This window comes from Tinamus guttatus, unplaced genomic scaffold (genome assembly GCF_059628265.1).
Source record: "Tinamus guttatus ecotype Peru unplaced genomic scaffold, ASM5962826v1 Tinamus_guttatus_pri_ptg000083l, whole genome shotgun sequence".
NCBI classification, from domain to species: Eukaryota; Metazoa; Chordata; class Aves; order Tinamiformes; family Tinamidae; genus Tinamus; species Tinamus guttatus.
The window spans coordinates 4608767-4633789 of NW_028288617.1; the positions used below are offsets into that span (position 1 = coordinate 4608767).

At 38.3% G+C, this 25023-nt stretch overlaps 2 protein-coding genes across 4 annotated transcripts in view; one reads left to right on the forward strand and one right to left on the reverse strand.

The window, feature by feature from the left end:
• STS (steroid sulfatase) overlaps positions 1-7725 on the reverse strand; it is a 101744-nt gene extending 94019 nt beyond the window's left edge. The window contains exons 1-2 of one of the 3 annotated variants that reach the window (XM_088520245.1): positions 7628-7725; positions 6737-6883 (exon numbers count right to left, since the gene is read on the reverse strand). The gene's annotated coding sequence lies outside the window, so the exon portion shown is untranslated. Of the gene's footprint in view, positions 1-4793; positions 4810-6736; positions 6916-7627 lie in introns of those variants that run through there. The other 2 variants (XM_088520244.1, XM_088520246.1) reach the window with 2 other exon arrangements.
• PUDP (pseudouridine 5'-phosphatase) overlaps positions 7591-25023 on the forward strand; it is a 65208-nt gene continuing 47775 nt past the window's right edge. Inside the window, exon 1 of the mRNA XM_088520248.1 lies at positions 7591-7658. Within this exon, the coding sequence (XP_088376374.1) occupies positions 7640-7658 (19 nt within the window). The 5' untranslated portion in view covers positions 7591-7639. The remainder of the gene's footprint in view (positions 7659-25023) is intronic.

Here is a 25023-nt window from a genome sequence, read left to right on the forward strand (position 1 = left end):
TAGACAATCTTAGGTAAATGCCTTTCTTGGACATGTTAAGTAAATCCAGTTTTGTGTCAGTGCAAAGAATTCAGCTCGATCTTGAAAGTCTCTTGTAGTCTTACCTATATATAATCAGAAGCAATAGAAATCTAGGAATCTTTCAATCCTGCAGTGTCACTGTGAGCATTCCATCTACCAAACCCAGACATCTGGGATGTGGGATGCTCTTAAAAGGTGGAGCTAGACGGCTCTCACTGCTATATTATTTCTAAGTATACAGTATTTCCTTCCAGGTATCCATAATATGTGGCTAATTTGGCTATATCAATACCTACAAATGTGTTTCCTGTTTTAGAAATGATTTAATGAAAATGTGTTTTATTGACCTCCTGCTAAATAACAACTGTGGACAGTGAGATGGATTAGGAACTGGCTGGATGGCAGGGCCCAGAGAGTGGTGATCAGCGGTGCAGAGTCTAGTTGGAGGCCTGTGGCTAGTGGGGTCCCCCAGGGGTCAGTCCTTGGTCCAGTCCTGTTCAATTTATTCATCAATGACCTGGATGAAGGCACAGAGTGCTCCCTCAGCAAGTTTGCTGATGACACGAAACTGGGAGGAGTAGCCGATACCCCAGAGGGCTGTGCTGCCATCCAGAGGGACCTGGACAGACTGGACAACTGGGCGGTGAAAAACCTCATGCAATTCAACAAGGCCAAGTGCAAGGTCCTGCACCTGGGGAGGAATAACCCCAGACACCAGTACAGGCTGGGGACCGAGCTTGTGGAGAGCAGCTCTGCGGAGAAAGACCTGGGTGTCATGGTGGACGACAAGTTGACCATGAGGCAGCAGTGTGCCCTCGTGGCCAAGAAGGCCAATGGGATCCTGGGCTGCATTAAGAAGAGCATCTCTAGCAGGTCGAGGGAGGTGATCCTGCCCCTCTACTCAGCCCTGGTGAGGCCGCATCTGGAGTACTGTGTCCAGTTCTGGGCTCCACAGTACAAGAGGGATGTGGAGCTGCTGGAGAGAGTCCAGCGCAGGGCTACAAGGATGATCAGGGGCCTGGAACATCTGCCCTATGAGGAGAGGCTGAGGGAGCTGGGCCTGTTCAGCCTGGAGAAGAGAAGGCTGAGAGGGGATCTAATCAGTGTATATAAATACCTCAAGGGAGGGAGTGCAGAGGACGGGGATGGTCTCTTTTCAGTGGTGGCCACTGATAGGACTAGAGGAAATGGCCGGAAACTGAAACATCAAAAATTCCATAGGAACTTAAGGAAAAATTTCTTAACAGTGAGGGTGACAGAGCACTGGAACAGGCTGCCCAGAGAGGTTGTAGAGTCTCCTTCTCTGGAGATCTTCAAAACCCGCTTGGATGCAGTCCTGTGCCACGTGCTTTAGGTGTCCCTGCGTATGCAGGGGGGTTGGACTAGATGATCTCTAGAGGTCCCTTCCAACCCTAAGCATTCTATGATTCTATGATTCTATGATTCTAACTGTTTTACCTGAAAGTATGAAACAGGAAGTAAGGTTACATTATTTTTTCATACATTTCCTCAAGACATATAAGCATATGTTTAACTTAATGTTCGTAGACAACATAACAAAGAGATTATTTCCTCACCTCAAAATTAGTCATATACATCTGTGTCCTACATGCTGGTGCTCACAAAATACATCGGCTGCTGGCAGTCAGCAACACTGCTCTTTTGCAGTACTATCAGTGTGCGAATGTACAGGGAGAAAGAGACAGCAGTCGCTTCAGCAAGGGAGAAATTTCCAACAGGTAATTAAGGCTCAGTTACGAGGTACACTGACTTCAGCAGATCATGAAAAACACCAAGTTCCCTAGCGAGAAACTGCATACTGAGATAACTCAGCCACAATGACATTACCTCTACTTTCCCATATTTGAAGTTTCCAAACCTGAGTTGCTACTTCGCATGTTCCTATGCAGTGTTATGGCTTCTATGGTTGGACAGACCCAGCTACTTAGACTAGCATGTGAGAACGAATGTACAAAAGGTATCTGTGTTGTGGTTGTGGCCTTCGACAGCCTTCCTATGCTACCCAGGTTGGTGGCTTGGAGTGGAGCCAGTGCTGCAAGGGGCCACAAAAGTGAGGAAGGTCATGGAGCCTCTCTACTAGGAGAGGTTGAACCACATGGGACTCCTCAGGCTGAAGAGGTGCAGCCACACATTGGGGGCATCTTCCCAGGCTCTTCTCTGGGTCTTCCAGATGCCTCTACATAGCACTGCCTATGGAGATGCATGAGAGGGGCCAAAGGCAACTGTGGTGAGGCTACAGAAGAGTGCACGAAGGACAGGAGGGGGCTGGCGAATTGGTGCCATGGACAAGGAGAGAGCTTGGGAAGAATGAATGGAAGGGCAGAGGAGCAATTCCCTTGAGGCGGGACTTTATTCCTTGTCACGTAGATGTACAGGCCTGAGCATCAGCCACCTCCGTAATCTCTACTTCACTAGTCATGGTAGATATAAGATCTTAATATCATGTTCACAAAGTGTGCTGAATGCAAACACTGAGATCTGTATATTCAACTCTCCAGCTTGTGGATGCTGAATATGCATCTGGAGCATACATCAGTGATTCAGTAGCTTCTGACCCAGAGAATCTCAAGTCTTTCTCTTCTCGGACTGCAGATATAATTACTCCAACCTCTGAAGGGGTTGAGCTTAAGTGCACAAGACTGAAAGGAACCAGTGAGGGTCACTGCATTCAGCTCCACCCCTACTGCAGGCCAGGACATGATAGATGTCTTGTTCAGAAAGGTCGACAGTGCATGCCTTCCATGTGGCACTACAAACACAAACGCTTCCTATGATCTGTAACAACCAAGCTACAGGAAAGAGCAGCAAAAAACAACATTCACACACAGACCAGAAAGAAAAGCAAAAGCATAACCAGCATTTCAGACTCCTGCAATAATGGACAAAACCAAAATAAAATGAACAATCAACAAAAATAACCCTGCAAATCATCTTTATAAGGCCCAAATGATAGAAGAAAAACAAGAGACAAGACTTCAGACCTCACCTTGGATGTGTCCCCTTCTGCCCTAATCCTTCTGATAGCTTGCAGTTAAGCAGGACCCACCCCCTACACACTTCAGGATTTCAATGGCAATAGCACTGATAATCATCTGCACATTTCTTCACACAGCCTGATGCAGCCAATGGCACTGGAAGGCCAGAAGTAATGTAAAAAGACATGCAATACAGAAGAGAGAAAATATTTTTGTGGACTTCAATGTCAATAAAAAATGACCCTGAAGAAGGATATTAAGCCTTGATTTCTAAATTTCAGAAACTGCTCATTCTGTTGTACAACATCCTTGATAAATTTACCAATTTCTGCCTAAAAGCAACTCAAGATTTTGTTCTCTCCTGTTTTTCTCCGCTTCAAATTCATCCCACATCACTGCTGAAGAACTTTATTATAGAGCCCCAGCTGAATTTATTGATGATCAAAGTGTATATTTTTAACGCATTCTCCAGCACACTACATCACATTTCGTTCCTTTGTAACTAACTCACTTGCACCTGGTGGCAAGTACCAAGACGTAGAAAATAGGTGTCTTGAATGCAAGACCCAGCAAATACATGGCTGGCATGCTTGACTGCATAGGCACACTCACATTATTCATGATAGTGGGGAAGATATGCTCCTCTTTGTCTTACAACGTAATTGATGAAACATGATGTAGATTATCAGAGGCATGAAGTTATTTCATTGTCTTAAGCCACATATGCTCATTTCCCTTTTTCAACAGTCACAACATGTACTGAAACAATAAAATTCAGTTAATTCACATTCCTAAGGTGAAAAGCTCTTCTTTGAGGACATCTAGCATTGGCAAATGTTTCATTTTCTAAGGGCTTATCAAGCTCAACTATAGCAATTGTTGTGAATCATAGATCATACCTGAATTCAATTACATTTAACTTACATTTAACTTGTTTTGATACTAATAGTGGGTTTAAAACCTGTTGATGTAAATCATTGTGAAAGCTTCGGAATTGCTTGATTTATTGAAGCCCCCACCCCCTTTTTTAAGAAAAATATTCAAACCAAAATGGTCTACAAATCTGTTTATCCTCTTTGCCAAGGTGCCTGCAGAACAAGAAAAATATAATCAGTCATTTCAGCATGAAAAACACAGTGCTACCAATGCTGTAAAAATATTCTAAGTGAAGTTATGTTCCAAGAAAAATGTGAAGTGCTGAAATTTGAAATTGAAATTCTGGGATCAGGTATGTTACTTAGGAACATACCTGTACATATTTTGAAATGTTTACTCCCCAGAAAGAAAAACAAACAAGTAAACAAACAAACAAAAAACTTACTAGCTTAAATTTCAGTGGTGTGTAAAAATTTTACGCTTTAAGAGAAGGAAAATGACTTTTTAAAAAAATGATTTTTAGACTGAATAGCTAAAATGTTGTACTGCACACCTAATTTCATGAACCTGAATGTTTTAAATTGATATGACATGCAAGAGTAACAGAAATAATGTTAACATACTATTTGAAAGACTATTGGGGTCTGAACAGTTAAAGTTCAATCATTAAAAAGAACTGAATATCCAGAATGAACACATACCACCTAGCAGCATACAATGTGGGAAAGGCTTTTTCACCTACTTTGATATCTTCGCAAAGAGAAAGTTGGATTCATTAAAAAACAAACCTGAAGTTAATTGCATCCCTCAGACTTTGCAGGATTCAAAGGTCCTTGCATGACTGCACCTGAGGAACTCAAGTAGCCCTCCTTCATAAGCAGGTTAATAGGCACAACTTACTATTGGTTTTACTGGTCACTGTACCTCTACCACACTGTGTTTTCCATTAACTCAGAAGTTACCAAAATAGGCTCCTCACCACTTGGGAGAAAAAAAAAAAAAGTTGAAAATAAACAAAATTAGAAAATATAAAGGGCAATTACACCATTCCCACACATCAACTTGTTTTCATTCCTACTTTGAAAAAAGAAAAAGGAACAAATAGCACTGCTCAGATGTTTGAGACAAATATTTAAGCAAGCTCCAATGAAACTTGGATCAGCAGTGTTGCTTATTTGTGTTTCTGAAACTATGGTCCACTCTGTGTTAGAATTTCTGACTTTCACACTATTTTGTTCTTTTAGTAAGTAGACTTAGGCACTCTGAATAAAGCTGAAGATTTTCTTGTGTTTGAATGTAGCTTTGAAGAATCAAGGACAGAATAAAGCAATGCAAATTGAGGTCATCAGCACATCAGCTACGTTTATATGCACACAACAATTTGTAATACAGACCACTTAACACTAAAAGGGTTCACTTCATGTATAAGTCAATTCTGTTTTGCATTTTCTTTTTTTTCTTCCCCCCTGACTCACCCCCCTTATTTATTTATTTTTTTAAACAAGCTGTCTTTACTTTAGGATTTATTCGCCTTTTAAACACTCCACAACTTTGCATAAGCTTGACACTTTATAACATGCATTGATTATTCACGATCTAAAAATGGTGTGTCAATGGTGTGGTGTCACCTCTCTTTTTGGTGATGGGGGAAAAGGGAAAGAAGTTTTATCCTTTTCTCCAGTTAAAACAATGTCTCAAGATATCTGTTTGATTGATGAAGCTTTTTCTTGTTGACAAGTACAGATGTTACTGTGCCAACAGATGCATTCAATTTCTAATTAAGCTCTTCAAAAAAAAAAAAAAAAAAAACCACACACACACAAAAAAAACCCACACTAGCTTTAGCAGTACCCACTTCATGTACTGCCGCCCTACAACCTAATCTCCAAGAAACCTTTGCCATAGCAACTTACCTTTTTACAGTAGAAACATATTCCTAATGCTACTATTCTAAATACTGAAATAATGATAATGATTTTTTTCCTGATATGCATGTTTCCCCTGCATGTTTTTTTAGACACCCTGATTTTGTTTTTTGACGCTAGCTCTGCTTCAAGTTAACTCAATTACTAGAGAAACTAACATATCTTCTATCTGAAACAAAGCTTGAACATTACTTACATAGTATTTATTACAGAAACAAAACTGCCGCGGGCAGTCCTAACATTCATATTGTAACTTCAGGCAAAGAAAAATATCTTGATCTAAAAGTACAGGACAAATTTGCTTAACTCTCTCTCTCTGTTAAAACAATTATCCATGACATTTTACGAGACACTTAAGGCAAAGTGAATAGCCTTTTCCCCTACAACCTAGACAGGCAAGGCTTAACCAGCATTATTAAACAGTGACTAAAGTAAAATAAAATAAAAAAGTCAAAACAAAAACAAACCCCAAATTCTAAAATCGTTTGTTGAAAATGAAAGTTTTATTATTAAAAATATATATATTATTAAAAGAATAAAGTCATGGATTTTTATATATTTTCTTCTTTCCAAAACTAAAGAAGATACAGGGATGCATAGGGATTTTCCTTGAAAAAAAAAATTATCAGAAACATACTCTAAGTTTTTATTTGAGGAGCATAGGGAGGGTAAAAGAGCAACATATAAGAAGGTTAAATGAAAATTCTCACCTAAACGGTATAACACCCACAGTAAGGCCTTAAAAAAAAAAAAAAAAAAAAAAAAAAAAAAAAAATAGAGAGAGAGAGAGACAAAGGAGAAAAAAAAAAAAGGTATCTTGCTAAAATGTTGGAATGGCACTGTGTGAGGTGAATTGTTGAAGAAACCTAACTACAGATAAAAGAGAAAGGACTTCAGTTCTGTGAAGCCACAACTAACCATTGGTTTTGGACAGAACTGCACAGCGGTATAAATCTTCAAGTCACCATGTCACCTTGGGAGTCTGATAGAGCTGTTTTCATGTCTGCTTCTGCAACTGATGTTACGGGCTGTAACTGATGGCCCCGACGCCCAAAGGTGAGTTACCTGCATGAAAAGAGACAAGCAGAAAAAAGAAGGACTGATGAAGACGGCCACCTCAGCCCCTTATGACTGCCGAGACAAAACCAGTCGGAGGGTCTACGCAGGTAGGATTTCTTTCACTTCGGGAACACCGGGCTTTGGTTTTTGAACTTCAGAAGTCTTTGACAGGAAAAAAAAGAAAACCAATGATTCACACACTCGGTAACCCCTAGGAGCATTTCTTTACGCTTTCCTCACAGCAAGTCTGACGTAGCCTCAAGACCTTTTCTTTAGGGCCTCGAGGCAACTACGCCACCAGTAACTTTACACTTGTAAATCTCAGCAACTCTGGGCACGCAAACCGCTGCCAGAAAATAGCGCCTAAGCCACTTAAACCGATAGCGGGGAAAAAAAAAAAAAAAAAAAAAAAAAAAAAGAGGAAAAACACCTTCAGAAGAAAACACTAAAAACACTAGTACGAGCAAACAGAAAGAGGAAAAAATAAATGAGCAAACAAAAAGGGAGGTAACGCTTCCCCATGCTATCCCCAGGCCCGACCAACGGTTTCTGTGTCAGCAACGGCCACAGCAACGGCCTCCCGCTCCGTTGCGGCTGCGGCACCGCCCCCGCGCGCGGCCTGGCCCGGCGCGGCGCGGCCCTGCCCTCCGCTCCGCTCGCGCCGCGCGGACTGCCGCCTGCGTCGCCATGGCCGCGTCCTCCCGCTCCTCCTCCTCCTCCTCGCCAGCCGCGCTGCGGCCGGTCACTCACCTCATTTTCGACATGGACGGCCTGCTGCTGGGTGTGTAGCCCTCTCCTCTCCTCGCCTCCTCTCCCTCCCGCGGCGCCGCTCCGAGGGGCGGCGAGGGCAGCGGCGGGGACGGAGCCGGGGGCGACGCCGCCCCTCAACCGAGGCGCCTCCCGGGCCGGGGCAGCGGGGCCCGCTTGGCCCAGCCCCGCCGGGGCCGCCAGCCAGCACCTTCCCCCCCGCCTTGGGCCGGTGTTATTTAAGCCTGAATAAAGGGCCCAAAATAACAGGGAAATATTTCTTTCCCTCTTTCTCCTTTCTTCTCTCTTTCTCCTTCCGCTTGCAGTGCCAGATCTGGGGCTGATCTGTTTGCTCTCAACGGCCGTACAGTGGCGGTTGGGAGGGGGGCGTTTAGAAGGACGACGGGGGGATGTGAGGGAGAGAACGGTTAAAATTTGGGCGAAACGTTTGAGGCTAAAGCGTAAAGTTTCTGTGGGTGGGAGGCCGGGTCTCAGCAGGTTTGCTGCCCAGGGTACGTGAAACGCCATCGGCGGCCTGAAACGTTTCCAGGCGACGCCTGCAGCCTCCCATTGAAGAGGCTGGATGTTGCCTCAAGGGTTTTGTGCTGTTATGCCCTTATCTTGACAGGGGTATCCCGAGTGCCACCAGCCCTGGGCTGCGCCTGTGGCGTGTCTTGAGATCGGAGTAGTCGGCAGGGCTAGCAGAGCATTGAAACCTCTTGTTACTGATTTGTTAATTTCTGCTGCCTGTGGTCTAACGGAGAGTTCTTGTGTGTGGCATTTATTTATTTATTTATTTATTTATTTATTTATTTATTTATTTATTTATGAGTTAGTCTGTGTAATTGCAGATGTGACCTGGATCCTTCTGCCAAACTCATACTGCTGCACTGCATGAGAAAATCCCTTGTAAAGACTTAAAGAATGATTCTGTCTCTGAGAAGTGCCTGTTTTCACTCCCTCACTTGCTTAAAGGAGTAATTGCATTATTCTGCTCCCACTAAAGGGGCACCCTTCTCTCCTTCACCTCTGTTACAGGGCGAAAGAAGTTACAATATTATGTTTCAAAGCAAAACAGGGCTTACTTGTCTCATCAGGCATAGTTCTAGGGATTTGGGGTCTCTGTTTTATGGATATTTCCCTTGGCTGTGCTCTCAACACAGTGCAAAGCAGTAACATTAGCAGGATTTCTTTCCTTTTGATTTCATTTTCAATTTCAGTACTGAGGTCTCAATAGCCTGAGGTTATGCTGGGTTATCTGCAACCAATTATTTTATTTTTATTTATTTATTTTCAGGAAAGCCTGTGTAGTTGCTACCGGTGTTTTAAACGTATTTTGAAAACTTCCTTCAGACAGAATACTCACTTGAGCAGAAGAGGCTGTCTGAGCAATATGAGTATTAAGCCTTGATAGTAGGAATACATATGATTTCTGTATCTGCATTAAGTGACTTATGCACATACTGCGCATAAGTATTTTTCAAGCTTTGGCTTTGGACAATATTCTAGGAACTAAAGAGATTTTTTTTTTTTTTTTCTGAAATGCCCTCTTGTCTCTATTTAAACTTTGCTGTAACATTCCATTCAGGAAAAAAAGCTGTTTTTGAATCATGTTTAGTTTTCCAAACTCATAGGGCTTATACAGTGAAGGGGCATTAAAAATACCTTAGATTATGAACTGTACATCATGCTGGGAAAGTAATTGTAAAGGATCTATAGTTCTGCACCTGAGCTTGCCAAGATTGCGGTACTCAAAGTATAAACCTCCTCTTTGCTGTTATTAAATTTGTCTGGTTTAAGGTGCTACAGATATGCTATGCCACTTCCTGGATTTGTTCAAATAAAATACCAGACATAAATTATGGTGGTTGATGTGCACACGTATATTTGTATCTATATATATGCATATAAAAAATGTACTCAGGTGAAGAATTTATGCTTGCAAGGGTAATTTATTTTTCTCCTTATGTGTGAGGCATCCTTCAAACTGATAAAGTGTTTTGTCATACTTCTATTACCCTAGTTACTCTTTTCCTAAAATATGGATATGATATCTTCTGTTTAAAAAGTTGCAGCAAAAATGACGTACTTAGTAATTTTGCATTTGTAAAGCTCTAATTATATTTGTATATTATGCAATAATTATAATTTAAAATACTGTATTTTCCAGCACAGAGCAATAAAGGGATACCACCTTATAAAAGTCATAAGATGCCTCCTTTTAGAGGATTTGTCCTATGCTTAACTCTCCAGAAGCTTAGACTTTATCATAATCACAACTTTATCATAATTTTTGATTGATCTATTTGCTTTATTAGTTGTGAATCTTAGGAGGAAAAAAAAAAAGAGGTGTTTGGGACTGTTTGGAATTCCCCTAGATTCCTAAATGCTCTATGAAATTTGCATTTATGTATTTATTTTAGTTTAGTTATTTCAGGGAGGAAGTGAAATAAGGGGGACACAGCAGATATATTCTGTCCTACTCATCTGCTTTAAATATTCTGGATGAGAGAAGAACTTATACTGATGTAAATCTATTAACCTACATTACAGATTCCAATTCGGATTTTCTTACTCCCATTCTTAATTTTCTTATAATCTTTTAATATATAACATAATGCTTCTGGAGGATGGCAACATATACTACATACTTGTTTCTAGAAGTTAAATAAATCTGGATAAAATTGCTTATTTTGAAAGAAAAATCCATATTTTCAGTAGTGGATGTTTAAAACTACTCTCATGATTTTTTTTTAAAGTAATTCCATAAGTGAATATATTTTCAGAATCAGAACATTTAGGCATTGTGATTATGTTCACTCCTAAGCAGTGTATAAAAATATGTGTGACTGTTTTCACCTAAAGCTTGACAGTTTTGTAGAGGAATATTAATTGATCTATAAATGATGGAAAATTGAACTTTAAATTGATCTTATGTAAGTGCCTTGAACTTTTTCAGTGTAGCTGACATATTTGCTCCTCATTATAACATAAGGTTTGAAGACATTTATGAATACTTTATGATGGTTAGTGTAAAATCCTTGAGGAAAGGCTAAGGCACTTCTCCCAGAGTCTTTGCTTTCGGAATGGTTTCTTATCCTGTAGAACCTGCATCCGTAAACATTTTGTGCATAAAACTAGGCCTTACGAAAGTATTGCTGAGTCTCATCTTTTGTGACTTTATCTTCCCCCAGCTCTTTAGCGTAATTAAATCTGATTAAGATGCCCTTGAAACCCACCTTGATACATCATCTTAGACTCATTAAGGAGGTTTTTGCCCCTGAACCACAGTTCAGTCAGGAACTTCTTCATCCCTTTCTCTTGGAATCCTTCTGTATCATTATTTGAAGTGTTATCTAATACGTTCTTGTTCAGCACTTAAAAGCAATGTGGTTCCCCCCTGCAATTTTCTACTTTTGTAGTGTCTTCTTTTTGCCCTTGAGTTGTTGGATGAAATCTTAGGGTTTTTTTTTCCGTCTTTCCAGTTGCTGGGAAATCAGCACACTGGAAAAGAGTGCCTTCATTTAGTAAATAATATGTGCACAGTACCTGTGGACAGTTTGTCATTTAACAGGTAAAATTAATAGATGGGTTATTTTGTTGGAAACTCCAGCAGTGCGTGAACTACAATGGAAAAAAATGTCTTTATATGCTGCTTTATTGCAGTTACATCCTGCCACTTGATACATATGCAGTGGGATTTAGTTAGATAGTTTAAAAGTGGTATACACTTCCCTGTGCAGTATTACCCTAGAGAGACAGGAATAACTAGATTTAAATTTTTGGTGTGCTAGAGAATATATATATATTTTTTAACGAGTGCTTTTACAGTATAAAGCTACCAGATGCTCTCCTAGAGCAAAGGAGATTTTAGCCTAACAAAAGCTCAGGATTTATATAGTAGATTGCTCTTAAAATGGCTTTAATCTTTGTTTACAAAGTATACTTCTCCTAGTGCTAGTTTGTAGCATAATTAAACTACCTATCTATATGCTTACTCTACATCTACAGTACAGAGATAGGTGGTTAAAATAATAATAATAAAAATAGATAAAAAGATAGAAATCTTAAATACTGTTGACACTGTTATACTGTTCGGGGGTGATGTTTCATATCTAATCCTGGCATCTTTGTGTGTAAAAATGTACAAAAACAGAACTGAAGATATAGAAGAGAAAATTGTTGTGCTTGTACAAAATATGCAACTAGGGTAACATGCCCTCTAGGATCTATCTGTATGTACATAGTACATATATGGTCTTTTTGACCTATGACAGGTATTTTGTAATTGCAGATGATAACTTTAAATGTCAAGTGTTCATTATAATCTAGTGACCCCAAAGGGTAAAGACGCATTTGGGATTTCTTAAAACTGGGTGCCTAGTCTGTGTTTAAAAAAAAAAAAAAAAAGGATTTTGCCCACTTTCTCCACTCCCAGCTTTCATCTCATTAACTTTTCAGCTCTCTGACGTGATTACGTCTTAACTGAAACTTAGTTGTTACTGTTTTGTCTTTTAATAGAATTATTTGGTGTTTGAGTGTACAGACAAAAGGAAATGATGAGAAAAGTAATATTTGGTTGTAGGTATTCGGTCGCCAAATACAATTAGAAATACTCAGTGGGATTGTCATTGGGACTACTTAAGTCACTGGCCAACAATCTCGAATATTTGGAAAGGGGTTGGGAGAGTGGTTTGTTTAAATACAAAGTAAATTTAATTAAAAAAAAAAACTATTTGAAGGCACAATGTACATTGAAAGGATCCTAACAGCTCCCACGAGATCCATGTATAGAATTTCCATGAATACTTGCTGGTGTATGTGGGAAGAGATAGGACCTTTATGGAGTTCCTGAATTGTAAACTTTACTCTGATTACAGGTCCATGAATAAAGGCTGAATTAGGTCCTATGCTGATAGGAGAAGTGTCTTTTCTAGCTGGAATTTGAACTGTTGAAACTATAGACAGGGCATGAAACAAGTTCATTTCTTGGAAAGTCCCTCCCCAGAATGTGTGTTTGTGGAAGGAAGAAGGGGGACTTGAATGACATTTTTGATCAGTGATTTTTTTAATCATAACACTGTATCTGAATTGTGCAGCAGTGGTGTACACCTCTGAATAATCTGAAATTGCTGATGTCTTTAGAAGCATCACGTGGCTGTGACTCATGAATCTTAGATCAGCCATTCTGTTTGAAGTCTCAGTGTTCAGTCATTCCCTTTTAGTAGACAGGGTGTTTCAGCTGTAAGTCAGTTACTTGGTGAATTAATGAGCAATAAGTAGCATTTCCAAAGGGAATGTGAGCAGTTTCCTCACCAGGTGTGGTTTTATGTTGACTCTCGTGATTGTCCTTGGTGAAGTTAGTTATGTGCTATGGCTTGATTTGCATTGTTATTCCTTTTTCTTTTCTGATACCAGAGATATTTCTTCATATGGTGCATGAAAGTCATGTGCAACATTAAAAAAAAAAAGAAAAGGAAAGAAAAAAAAAGAAAAACTATACTGGCTACAAAGGAATTAGAAAAAAAAAGAAAAACTATACTGGCTACAAAGGAATTTGAAGAAGATCACAAAATGTGTAGCACTTTATAACTGGCACATTTAAGAGGGCAAGACATTGTTCTGTGCTACTGAAAGTAAGCAAAAAAAAAAGTAGCTATTTCTAACTGACAGAAGAGCACCACATGGAACGGTGGTAATATGAAAAACTAAGGTGACCCAGATTTTAAGGAAATTGCAGCAGACACTTTTGAAAACCCAGCTGGCAGGTTGGAATGGAGAATTATGCAAGACATACATCTAAACAGCCTTTCAAAACTCTTTACATCTTCAATTAAGCCAAAAAAGGTACCTTATTCTTGTTAGGAATTAAATAATAAGAGAAAAATAAGAATGTTTGTCAAGGGAAAAGATACCTTGTGTGAACTTATAAAATTAATAAGCAGGAGCCTGCTGGTCACAGTGTACATGCTATTAATGACAAGTCATTGTGACCTCAAATTGACAAATAACTTCCCAGAATTTAATGCAGAAAGAGGAGAAACTGTTTTTTTTTTTTTTTTTTACTTTTTTACTTTTTTTTTTTCTGGATGAGTCTATGGATGGATGACATAGGATGACTACAGAAGATTATGGAAATATAAAACCATTTAAGGGTTTTCTTCTCATGGAACCTTGGTCCACCTTCTTTGTGGGGAGTGGAGCTAAGGTGTCTTAGATCTTCTGTTTCACAGAAAATGGGGAGATTATAAAATATCATGAACAAATGCGGGATTCTTACGGGTGGGAAATAAGCAAGATATTTAGTTGTCAATATGCAAATCCTTTAAGGTTTGTTAATAAAAAGAATCAAAACTGCCATTTATATGTAAATATGATTTAGTTAGCATTACTGAAACTTTGTTGTTGGAATGACAAAAAAAAAAACCCCAACATATACATGGCTATACCTCATGTACAAGCTATTTTTCAAAGCAAAATGATGCAATGAGAGATTTATGTGACCATAATAAAGAGTTATACTGCTTTTGTTGCTAAAATACTGTAGTAATTGCATCAAATTCAATAGGAATGATACCTTTACTAGGACACTTTGAAAGAAGGCTATACTGCTTCCTCAATTTGGGGAAATCGAATGAGGTAGCTTTATTGCTGAGTTGGGAGGAAACATATTACAGTAGTAATTTAGAAAAAAAATAAAAAATAAGCATAATAGACATTGTAAAATGCTTAGGACCAACTAAAATAAATCCAGGAGCTTTAAAAAAAGTAGAAATAGAAATCGCTGAATCACTTATATTTGATAGCAGAGCAACACTGAACATGCTTCAGAAGATTTCAAAATATTGATAGAGCATTTATTCTAAAATATATATATATATGCATATATGTATATACACACATATATACGTATATATATACATACATATATTTATATACAAACATCGAGATAACTACAGGGTAGCGAGCCTGATATGAATCACATGTAGGTCTTGGTTAATCAAAAATTAAAGGTAGTTTGTATAATTAGTACCAGGTGAACATGGTATTACATAAGTTTGTCTAACTTTTTTGAGATTTTTTTCCCAAATCAGGTAATGAGTTTTGCTGATAAACACCTAAACTGTCATGAAAAGGTAATTCATACAGTATCCACATATATAGTATGTCACATTGCAGTTCAGAGTCTTTTGATTAAAAAACTGGAAGGATGTGAGGTCACTCTGGATTTAAAATATTAAGAACAGTTACTAATGGCCTGGTTTTACTAGAGCCCTCCAGATATATTTTGGCCATATATGTATATATTTTTAAAAAGGCACAAAAAGGAGCAGGTGAAAACTTGGAGAATGGTGAATGATGAAGAGGGGTCTGTGTGTCTGTGCAGGCAAGCAGTATGTCCTGATTAGGAGCCTTTTCTGCTGTGTTCTGAATCTTGAATTCCTAGTTGGTGTTGAGCAAGTGGGAGATTGTGTCTTGGACTTTGGGTTCTGGCCTGGGAAGGAAACGCGGGTGCAAGTGCTTTTGGGTTGGAAGGGATTTCAGCTCAAGGCTTGTCAGTGAATAAGCTCAGAGACCACTGAAATCTTGTGGAAAATGAACATTTGCTCAGTATAAAGTAAACAGAAGTGATGGAAAGGATATTGGAGTTCAGGAGAAGAGTTCAGTCTATAAATAATTACATTTCATATGAATTCCTATTTCAGTGCTGTGTGGACATGCCGAATTTGAGGTAAGGAAAAGATTTTTAGATGTGCCTGCTACTTGATATTTTACATGCAGTTCTTCTCTTCCTCAAGAATGTGTGGATGCTGGCTATACTGCACAGATATTTCTAACCTGGGAGACTCAACTGCATGCCTGAGCTATGAGGTGACTTGTGCTGGAGAGGAACCTGGCACGAATGTGCGACAGGCCCGAATTTCACAGAAAACAAACCCAGGTTTATGCACTTGAAATGAGTAGCAGAACAGTCCTGCAGATCTCCGGATTAAATTTCTGGGATGCCAAAACATAAATGAGTTTAGATGTCACCTTTGTTGGTCTCGGCCTAAATTTGTAGAAGGCTGAAGGTCTTTAATATTTTACTGTAGTGTTATACTATATTCTATATGAATTGAGAGTATATAATGTTAAAATTTCCTGACTGAGAAACCAGTTTAGGAAAACTGCTTCAAACATAAGATATTTCTTAGTGTTTAAAGCTTCACTAATGCTAAATTAACATACACAAAGCATGGCACTGTAACATAGAGTATTTTATTTTATTTTTTTTACAAGTAGTGACAGATTTTATGTAAATTTTTACTGCTGCTGGTGTCCCTTAGCATTATGAAGTTGTTCTTTGCATAAGTCTTCTCAAGAAGATCTAAAGAAGAAAGGATTTCTAAAACAGAAATTTCCAAATTTATTTTTTACGGGTACTGTAACTGAGAACTGATGTTGTACTGCACAGGTCCAGGAGGTCCAGGAGGTGCCAGCTTGTTCTACCCCTTTGCAGGCAGTTGAGGAGTGCTTTTTTTTTTTTTTTTTTTTTTTTGAGAAAACAGCTGGATTCTCACGTGTTGCTTGTAATGCATCAGTTGTCTAGTAGTTGTACAGGGAATCTCAGCTCTGTATACTATAGAAGGAATTAACTAATTCACTGTAGTGTTGTGAGATTCACAAGTATTTTTGCATGTTTTCTTTCTCTCTAGTGTTTACCTGCCAGTTGTTACAGGGTGAAAACTTGGGAATTTACTCTTATTTCATTGCCTAGGAGATTGCTGTTCAAAGAAAACTCATAAAAGCTCCATTAGGAAGTTTGCTTATGTGCATGCTATCTTTATTTTACGGTGTGAACAGGAGATTAAAATAGTCTCCTATTTCTTCTACGCAAAAGCAAGTACCACCAATTCAGCTCCTCTCTAGATTGCCCTCTGTTATGGCCTGAGTGCAGGAATGAATCTTCTTAAACTGTAAACTGGCAATCCTGTCATAGATTCATAGAATCATAGAATGCTTAAGGTTGGAAAGGACCTCTAGAGGTCATCTAGTGCAACCCCCCTGCACACGCAGGGTCACCTAGAGCAGGTGGCACAAGACTGTATCCAACTGGGTTTTGAAGATCTCCAGAGAAGGAGACTCCACAACCTCCCTGGGCAGCCTGTTCCAGTGCTCTGTCACCCTCACTGTTAAGAATTTTTTCCTTAAGTTCCTGTGGAACTTTTGGTGCTTCAGTTTGTGGCCATTACCTCTAGTTCTGTCGGTGGCCATCAGGGAAAAGAGACCAGCACCATCCTCTGCACTCCCTCCCTTGAGGTACTTATAGACACTGATTAGATCCCCTCTCAGCCTCCTCTTCTCCAGGCTGAACAGGCCCAGCTCTCTCAGCCTCTCCTCATAGGGCAGATGTTCCAGGCCCCTCATCATCCTTGTGGCCCTGCACTCGACTCTCTCCAGCAGCTCCACATCCCTCTTGTACTGTGGAGCCCAGAACTGGACACAATACTCCAGATGCGGCCTCACCAGGGCTGAGTAGAGGGGCAGGATCACCTCCCTCAACCTGCTGGAGACGCTCTTCTTAATGCAGCCCAGGATTCCATTGGCCTTCTTGGCCACGAGGGCACACTGCTGCCTCATGGTCAACTTGTCCACCACGACACCCAGGTCTCTCTGCAGAGCTGCTTTCCAGAAGGTCAGTCCACTTTCTGTTTCTTAGGTAGTGGAAGCTTACTTGCTTGCCATCCTCCATTTCTGCCTGATTTTTTTAGAGAAAAAAAAAAAAAAAAAGGCAAAAATAGTCTTGCCCCACTACTCTATATCTGCATCTTAGTGCAAAACAGAAAGTCTTTTCTATTAAGTTGTTTCTGATATGCTTCTGGAACAAATCTTGGAGGCAAATAAAACAGTTCTTCACTGAGAATTAGCTAATCAAAAATAGAATAAATTAGATTTGTCATATACCTGAAAACTAGCAATTTAACAACAGTGAGATTTTTGACAAAGAAACCTCCAACCTTTATTATTCCTCTGATATATTTGCAAATTGTCCATCCTGTTGTTTGTGGGTAGGAATAATCCAGAATTGGAATGTCATTTCAACAGCTGTTGAATAATTTTCTTCATTCCTGTAATGGTTACCACATTTCAAAATGCTACAGGCAGCACTAGCAATGATCTTTTCTCCCCAGGGAATTAACAGAATGCTTTCAAGCTGAAAGATGCATGAGTTGGTCTTAAGACTACACATAAATTACACGCAAATGCAATGCACTTCTGGCACTTATGTATTTATTAGTCACATCAGATCCAAAGCACTAGAAAAAGAAAAGAAAAAAAAAGATTTGCTGAATAAATGAATCTGAAGTAATTTCAGATTTCTAGTGTTCCTAATTTCATTTTCTGATTGTTACATGAATGCAGTTATTCAGAGGGTCTTGCAAGTCGAGAGGGAAGTTTTCAGGGTGCTAAGAGTTTAAAAGTTCTGTTTAATGTTTTTAAAGAAGCATAGAGCAGTTTGCCAATTTATAAAAATTGGTCTTTTTATGTGCTTAAATGGAGATCTGGAATCTGTTTGTAGGTGATAAGGTTTTATGCATGTTGGCTACGTACACTTTTGTGGGTAAAGTTGCAATTATTTTGCTTTGAATATAATAAGATGCTATAAATGGAACAGAATCTCACACAAAGAAAAAATGCATAGAATTTTCCCTTGTAATACACTATTTCCATCTGCTGTATTCCCATTTTCTTTTTACTTAGGAAGAGAAACCGACGTGAACAGACATAGATTTATTTTTCTTGGTTACTGACTAGTTGTAATTCATTCAAGTAGTCTTGTTGCAAGTTGGCTAATTGAACTCTTGAGAGTGGAATTTTTAAGCACAATTTATGTTTTGAACAATATATCAGCAAAACTCTACCTCTTTGGTTTTATTGGCATACTTTCTCCTGGAGGTGATCTTATTATTGAATACTTACTTTTACATTCTGAATATGCTTTTTATAGATTTGGGGGATTATTAGTAGTATTATTAATTTTTTGGATTGTCAGGTCACCTTTAATGTTGATCTTGGATTTATCAAGATGATCTTTGCTCTTTTAAAGACCAGTAACTACTAAATAACCATACAAAAAGTTTAAATATCCTCTCTGTCCAAACTTTTTATCATTTCATTATGCACAGGTGATTTTCATTTTGCAAGGTGGCAATACTGCTAGTATACACTGCTCTACACTACTTTTTTCCAACTTGGTTTTGCTGTTGCTGTGCACAAGAAATGGCTTTATAAAAATACTTTTTATTCTCCTCCCCTTTTGAGATATGGGAAATATTTTTGTAAAAGTTATCACAAATCCTACCCTTAGCATGCTGTCTCTGATGAAGCAGGCATCCGTACTTTCTATTTCTCTCTTGAAAGCATTGCTTTGGGCACCAGTTATGTATAATCATCTCATATTTTACTTTTTTCCTTCTGTTACTTGTGTGAAGTGCTGCCGGTTCGGGCATGTTTTAGTGCAGTTTGTCTCATAATAACCCAAGACAACCAGAAAGAAAACTCATATTTCTGTCTAACTAACATCTTTAAGAATTTACCTGTGACTTTTCTCACTGCCAGCTATGTACAGTGTTATAAAATAGTGTTTTTTCCCAGCTCATGAATACACATTTCCTGACCTGATGTCAGGGATGTTCCTATAGCCCCAGAGGAACCTTTGCTCTCTGAAGGAGGTGAGCAGGCATTTTGCAGAGGTCCTTCACGCTCATGTGTGGCTGTGCTGAACTGCTTGTGTCGCCAGCTGAGGAGCTCGGCCCTCTCGTCCGCTCGTGGTGCTGACCATGGAGGCTGCCCCAAGGCTGCCGCTCTGGGCTTCTTTCCGGTAGCTTGGCCATGCTGCTGTGCTGGGCACCTGCTGGGTCCCCATAGCTTTAAAATTGTGCTCTGTTTTAATGCTTCCAGGTGGGCGTGACATAAAATGCCACCGAGTATGTGTTCAAGCTGACCCTTGTTTGATTAATGGCTGATCGTAAGAGGAAGCCCTTCTGAAACTCGCTCTATTCAATGTTTGATGCAGGAACATTTCTAAGGAAGAGCAAAATTATGTGCTCTTATTGAGAGAAGAGGAAAGCTGCAGACGATGTATATTTAATGAAAAAATTGGGATTATAGTTTATCAAAAGGGCTGAAGTGGGAAAAATTAACAACATGAAACATGCGTGTGTTGAGATATAACTTAAGTTCAGTAAAAATTGGCTTGTGGCTTTTTTTTTGTTGTTGTTGTTTGATTGTTTTTTGTGAGATATTATATAGAGAAAATTCCCTTGCATTGTATCTTTAGGATGAGTGAGTATTCCTCTGTGTGCATGTGAGGTGCCCTAACCTTGGACACAGCCTTGGGTAATGTCATCTTTCTGCTACAATACTATCATTACAAAGAATTACACTACATGAAGTGGTGGATCTTCCTGTGCTAGGAATGAATCCTTCTATATGGCATTATATTATTTCTGGGCTAGCAAAGTTTGTTGCTTTGTGGTTCGGGAGATACAGAGCAGCAGAGAGTATATCAGAGAACAATATAAAAGTGATGGTATTTAAAAATTAAAAACAGTATTTTATGGGAAACGTACCACGGGAAAATGAAAATATTTGGCCCACTGAGGTATTGTAATATATATCCAGTCATTACTGCTTCCATTGTTATTATCACCATAGATCATTTACTGTGATATTTATTCTTCTCCTCTTTTTAATTTAAGTTACTTCATTTTCCATGAGTGAAGAAGAAATAAAGAGCAAGAAGAAGTGTTGCTGTGTTATGGTACACTTTTTTTTTTTTTTTTTTTTTGGTATTCTAGAACTTTTAAGTCTTTTATGTGACTTAACTATAAGTTGTATGATGTTTAAAAATTTCATTTTTAAAATATCTCTTTATTCACCATGTTATACGGGTACCAGTTCTAGAATTTTTTTTTTCTTTAAAAAGTGAGTTTTATCTTAGACATAAAGAAACTTTGAATTTCACCTGCCACTTGTATTCAAAATTTTAAGGGACTTTCAGTGCATTTTTAACTGCTTATTAGTTGAGTCCTTATACTTTTAGAAAATGCTGCATCTTCTAAAAACGCTTCAGCTCCTAAAAATCCTGTATTTTCCACCACTGCTAAACTTGAGGGCTGGTGAAATCTGTGGTGGACCTCTGTTCCCTGAACTGTCCTGATGGGAATGATTTTCAGAAGCTGCTATAGCCCAACCGTTGTTGTGCAGGTAGATGTTTTTTCCCTATGGTGGAGAGGGGAGGTGGGCTATATAGCTGTTGAATTTGGATATGGCCAGGGTGCTTCTGGGTTTAGGAGAGAGCCCAGCAGAGTTTAGAAGCAGCCTGTCTGTTCTAAAACGTGTACATTGGACCTATGGGAGTAGCTGTTGTCACTAGTGGCAGTACTGACAACACAAAATGTGTTCATCACATAGTTCAACTGTATATATAGTTTCAATTATATTTGGTAAATTTAGCAGACTTCCTGTGAGAACTTGTGCTCTGAGAAAGCTTCTGTTTTTTGATGGTATGTTAAGAAATGTCATAGGATTGGTATTTCTCTTCTTTGCGTTTTATTAATCTGTGTTCAAAAGGTTCTTGCAGGCTGTGCTGTCAACTGTGCAATTAGCCTTGCTTGGATAAAGTGTGATGATACCACTTTTACTGCATTTTTTTTTAAGTACATACTTAAAAGTATGTCTAGATTTCGTGAATAAATCTTTCATTAATAATTGAAAGTTAGTAATGAAACCAAATTATATGGTTTATGAATAAACTAGGTTTTGTTTTTCATTAGTCGTATCTCTTGATTTCATGCATTTGTCTTACAGAATCTTGTACCTGTTACTAGACACATCTGCCTTACACTGTTAAAATCTGCTCTCTGCAGAATTCTTTCTACATTTTTTTCCCTTCTGAGTTATTGTATAATACATGGAATGATTCTCCTCTTCGTTCATACCTTTTTTAAAAAATATGGTAATTGTAATACAGAATGGATTCCCATTTTCTTTTTCTGCCCTCTGTCATAATTACAGCTTTGGGAGAACTAGAACAAATGTTGCTGTTTGACCCAAACATTCCTATATTTATATGTAAAGAAAAGAAAGGAAGGTTATTTTTCCCTTGTGTACTCATCAGTAGATATCTTGCTTACCTTTCACATACATTTCCCATAGCATCTGGCCTACTGAAATTACAAGCTTCAGTTCTCTGCTTTATATTCTAGTTGTATATATAGGGTATTATATTTCCCTGATGTCTTGAAATCCTCATCCTTTCTGAGTCTTCTTGACTGCTGATTTTGACAGTGCTCATCACAATTCCCCCCTTGAAGCCTTGTTCTTTCTTAACTCTCTTTTTGAGAGGTTAACACAGCGTGGAAATACATGATTTGAAAAGATTGCTATTAGAGTGGTTACAAGGTGCCCAATACATAGGTGTTGTAACATATCGGAAGCGTAGTGCCCAGAGAGAGACCGCTTTTTCATTGACTGGAAGTATAGGAGTTGACAGAGGTGTTACAAAATGCTAAGGTTCTGTTTAAATGACAGTGAAAGCTCCTTTTATTAAGCTGTGAAAGTTTTTATTTATTTATTTTATTTTTATTGAGAGTATAGAGAGAGTATAGGCCCAGAAGAATGAATCAAATATTCAACCAAATAGTTTCCAGAGAACAATGATTACAGGTATTGGATAACTGCACTTAATGGTAGCCTAGTTTGAAAAAAGATGCATTACTCACTTGAATTACCTATAATGAAGCCTTTCAGACTGCTGTAGGCTTCCAGGGAAGCTGTTTCACAAGCTGATAGTGTTGTGTTTTAGTAGCTTTGATAGGGACAATGTAGCAGCTGCCTATTCGCAGCTGAGGATCCGTTTCAGCTCTTCTGATGGGTTGTAGGTGTGAATCAAATAAGAGACATGCTAGATTTTCATTTAGGAAAAATATTAATAATAAAAAAGACAATATTCTTAGAATAATTTCATTTTCTGAAAGAAATTACTTATTTTTTATTTGATTTTATTTTCAATTGGCTAAGTTTTAAAGCTCTAAAAATGAAGTTTGTAGAAGAAGCAATGAGAGGCTGACAGCCCTGTAGTGATACCAACATGAAAAGTATCAATAAAAGAAAAAATATCCAATCTTTTAACTTATGACAAGCTGAGTGACTAAAATTGTCCTTTAAATTTTGTAGGGTGGCCTCTGTAGCCATGTTTTACAGTGTTCAGCTATGTTTTCTCTGATTGCAGCATTTTATACAGTTAGATTCTGTAAACTACATTAATAGTGAAATTTGCTCTTTGGACAAGTAACAAAAAAAAAAGGAAGCGCCATTTCAGAGTAATAGATTTGCCTCTCTGTACACTTTTCCATCTTTTTGAAAACTCCAATCCAGAGGACATCAGAAAGGGGGTAGTCTGCCACGTATTTATCTCTTCAGAGCAGAAAAGCCCCAGGTGAACCCCTTTTTTATTGTTATTGCAACTTGTATACTTTCTAATTCCTTTTCTTCTTTTTTTTTCTTTGTATTTTAAAACATGTAAGTGACTCTGATGAAAATAGATGTATGTTTAGGATATGCAATTGACCCTTAATGGTTTCAAAACATATTAGGTTAAAAAGTGTAGAAAATATATGAAAGACAAGCAAAACAAGCAAAATAATAGACATACAACATAAACATACAACTGGTGATTTTGGAAGAAATCTGTGAATAAAAGTCTAGAACGAATTAGAATTTAGAACATGCCCATGCCTTCACAGTAACTGCAAATGTGCATTCTTATCTCCAGTTTTTCTCATGCTTAGAATGGTGAGCAAGCATAAAGATATCTGAGACTGAATATATAATTATTAGGAAATCTGTATCCTGGCCTTCAGTCTCGCTTGTATTTAATCACACATTGCATGTTTGCAGGATTCAAACCTGGAATATCAGACATCAGATCTTTATTGATACTGCAGTCCAGTACAGTAATAGGAACTTATAATGGAGCTGGACTTATCTGAGACTATATTTGGAAACTACCGCCTGTGTGGATAGAGAAGCCTAATATAAAAGGTTCAGAAAACATTAATTACACTTTTCATTTGCTTATATATTTTAGACCATCTGAGATTTCATGTAATAAAAAAACTAATTAAGGGATATTTTTTGTGCAGATATTCCATTCTTGTCATTGGAATTGAAAAGTATAAGTGGCAGCTCTTTAGGAGAGAATAGCATTAAGTTGCATAGATTATTTTAATGATATCTAGCTGTTATTTCTGTCACACTTTGGCAGGTTTTCATAAAAGAGACTAATTTTCATCTTCATTTCACGAAGCTTCTCACCTATCTCTCTAACTTTGAAACCACCTAATACCTTCAAAAATAATTTTTCCAACAGTGGGCTTTGCTGTCTTTCTTGCACCGTTGTCACTTCATTGATTTCAGTGGATTTGTGGAATTCTTCCTACTGAGAAAAGACCACTGGATACTGTGGGATTGTAGGTTAAGCTGGGTTTTGTTTTGTTTATTTATTTATTGTTCTGCTTTAGTTTTTGAGTGGAGGGATGGAAGTTCGAGCTCCTTTGGAAATAAAGCAGTAATGCTGCTTTCATGTCCTTAATGAGCATATGTTTTAGCAGCCTGTCTTCTGCAAGTGTCGTTGCTGTAGAACTAAGTGCACCACAGCAAAGTCGCCCCGGTGTCAGACTCATTAAATTTGAACTACAGGAGAGTGAAGCAGCTCGTGTCTCAAGACGTGAACTCTGGCCTCTGCTTGCCAAACTCGGGTAGGAAGGAGAAAAGATTCAGTAAAAAGGAGATGACACCTGGTTCAGTTCACAGTATCTGTTTTTGTTTTTTAGCACATTAATCACTTGGAAGAATGAAATAATGGAATAAAATTTCTTGTGCTCCGAATCTCTGAAAATCATTTAATAGGATACACAGCAGTGTTTCTTGTACATCTAATCTGTCATTCAAAACAGATTTAATTTTCAATTATGTCCAGAACCCTCTCTAGAAAAATAAAACTCAGCCTCTCCCCTTTGAGATTACTGAAAATATAACCTTAATTCCTACCATCAGAGAGTCTACTTCCAGCCTTGTATTTCTCCTGGAGTCCTCATTTGATTTGGGTTCACTAACTTATAGCTTTTTTCAAGTCAAAATTAAGATTTTCTGTCTAAACCCTCTTGTAATCGCTGTATTAATTCAGGATTGTAATGTGGAAAGGTTTTATGTTGTCTTATAAAACATCTCTGGTACTGTTTTATTATTTTTCCTGTGTTTTAAAGAAATGGCAGTACTTGAGGTTAGATGCATTTTGATGGTTGGAAAGCTTACACTAGTGTAGAATTGTCATAATGGGCTAAAATAAAGCT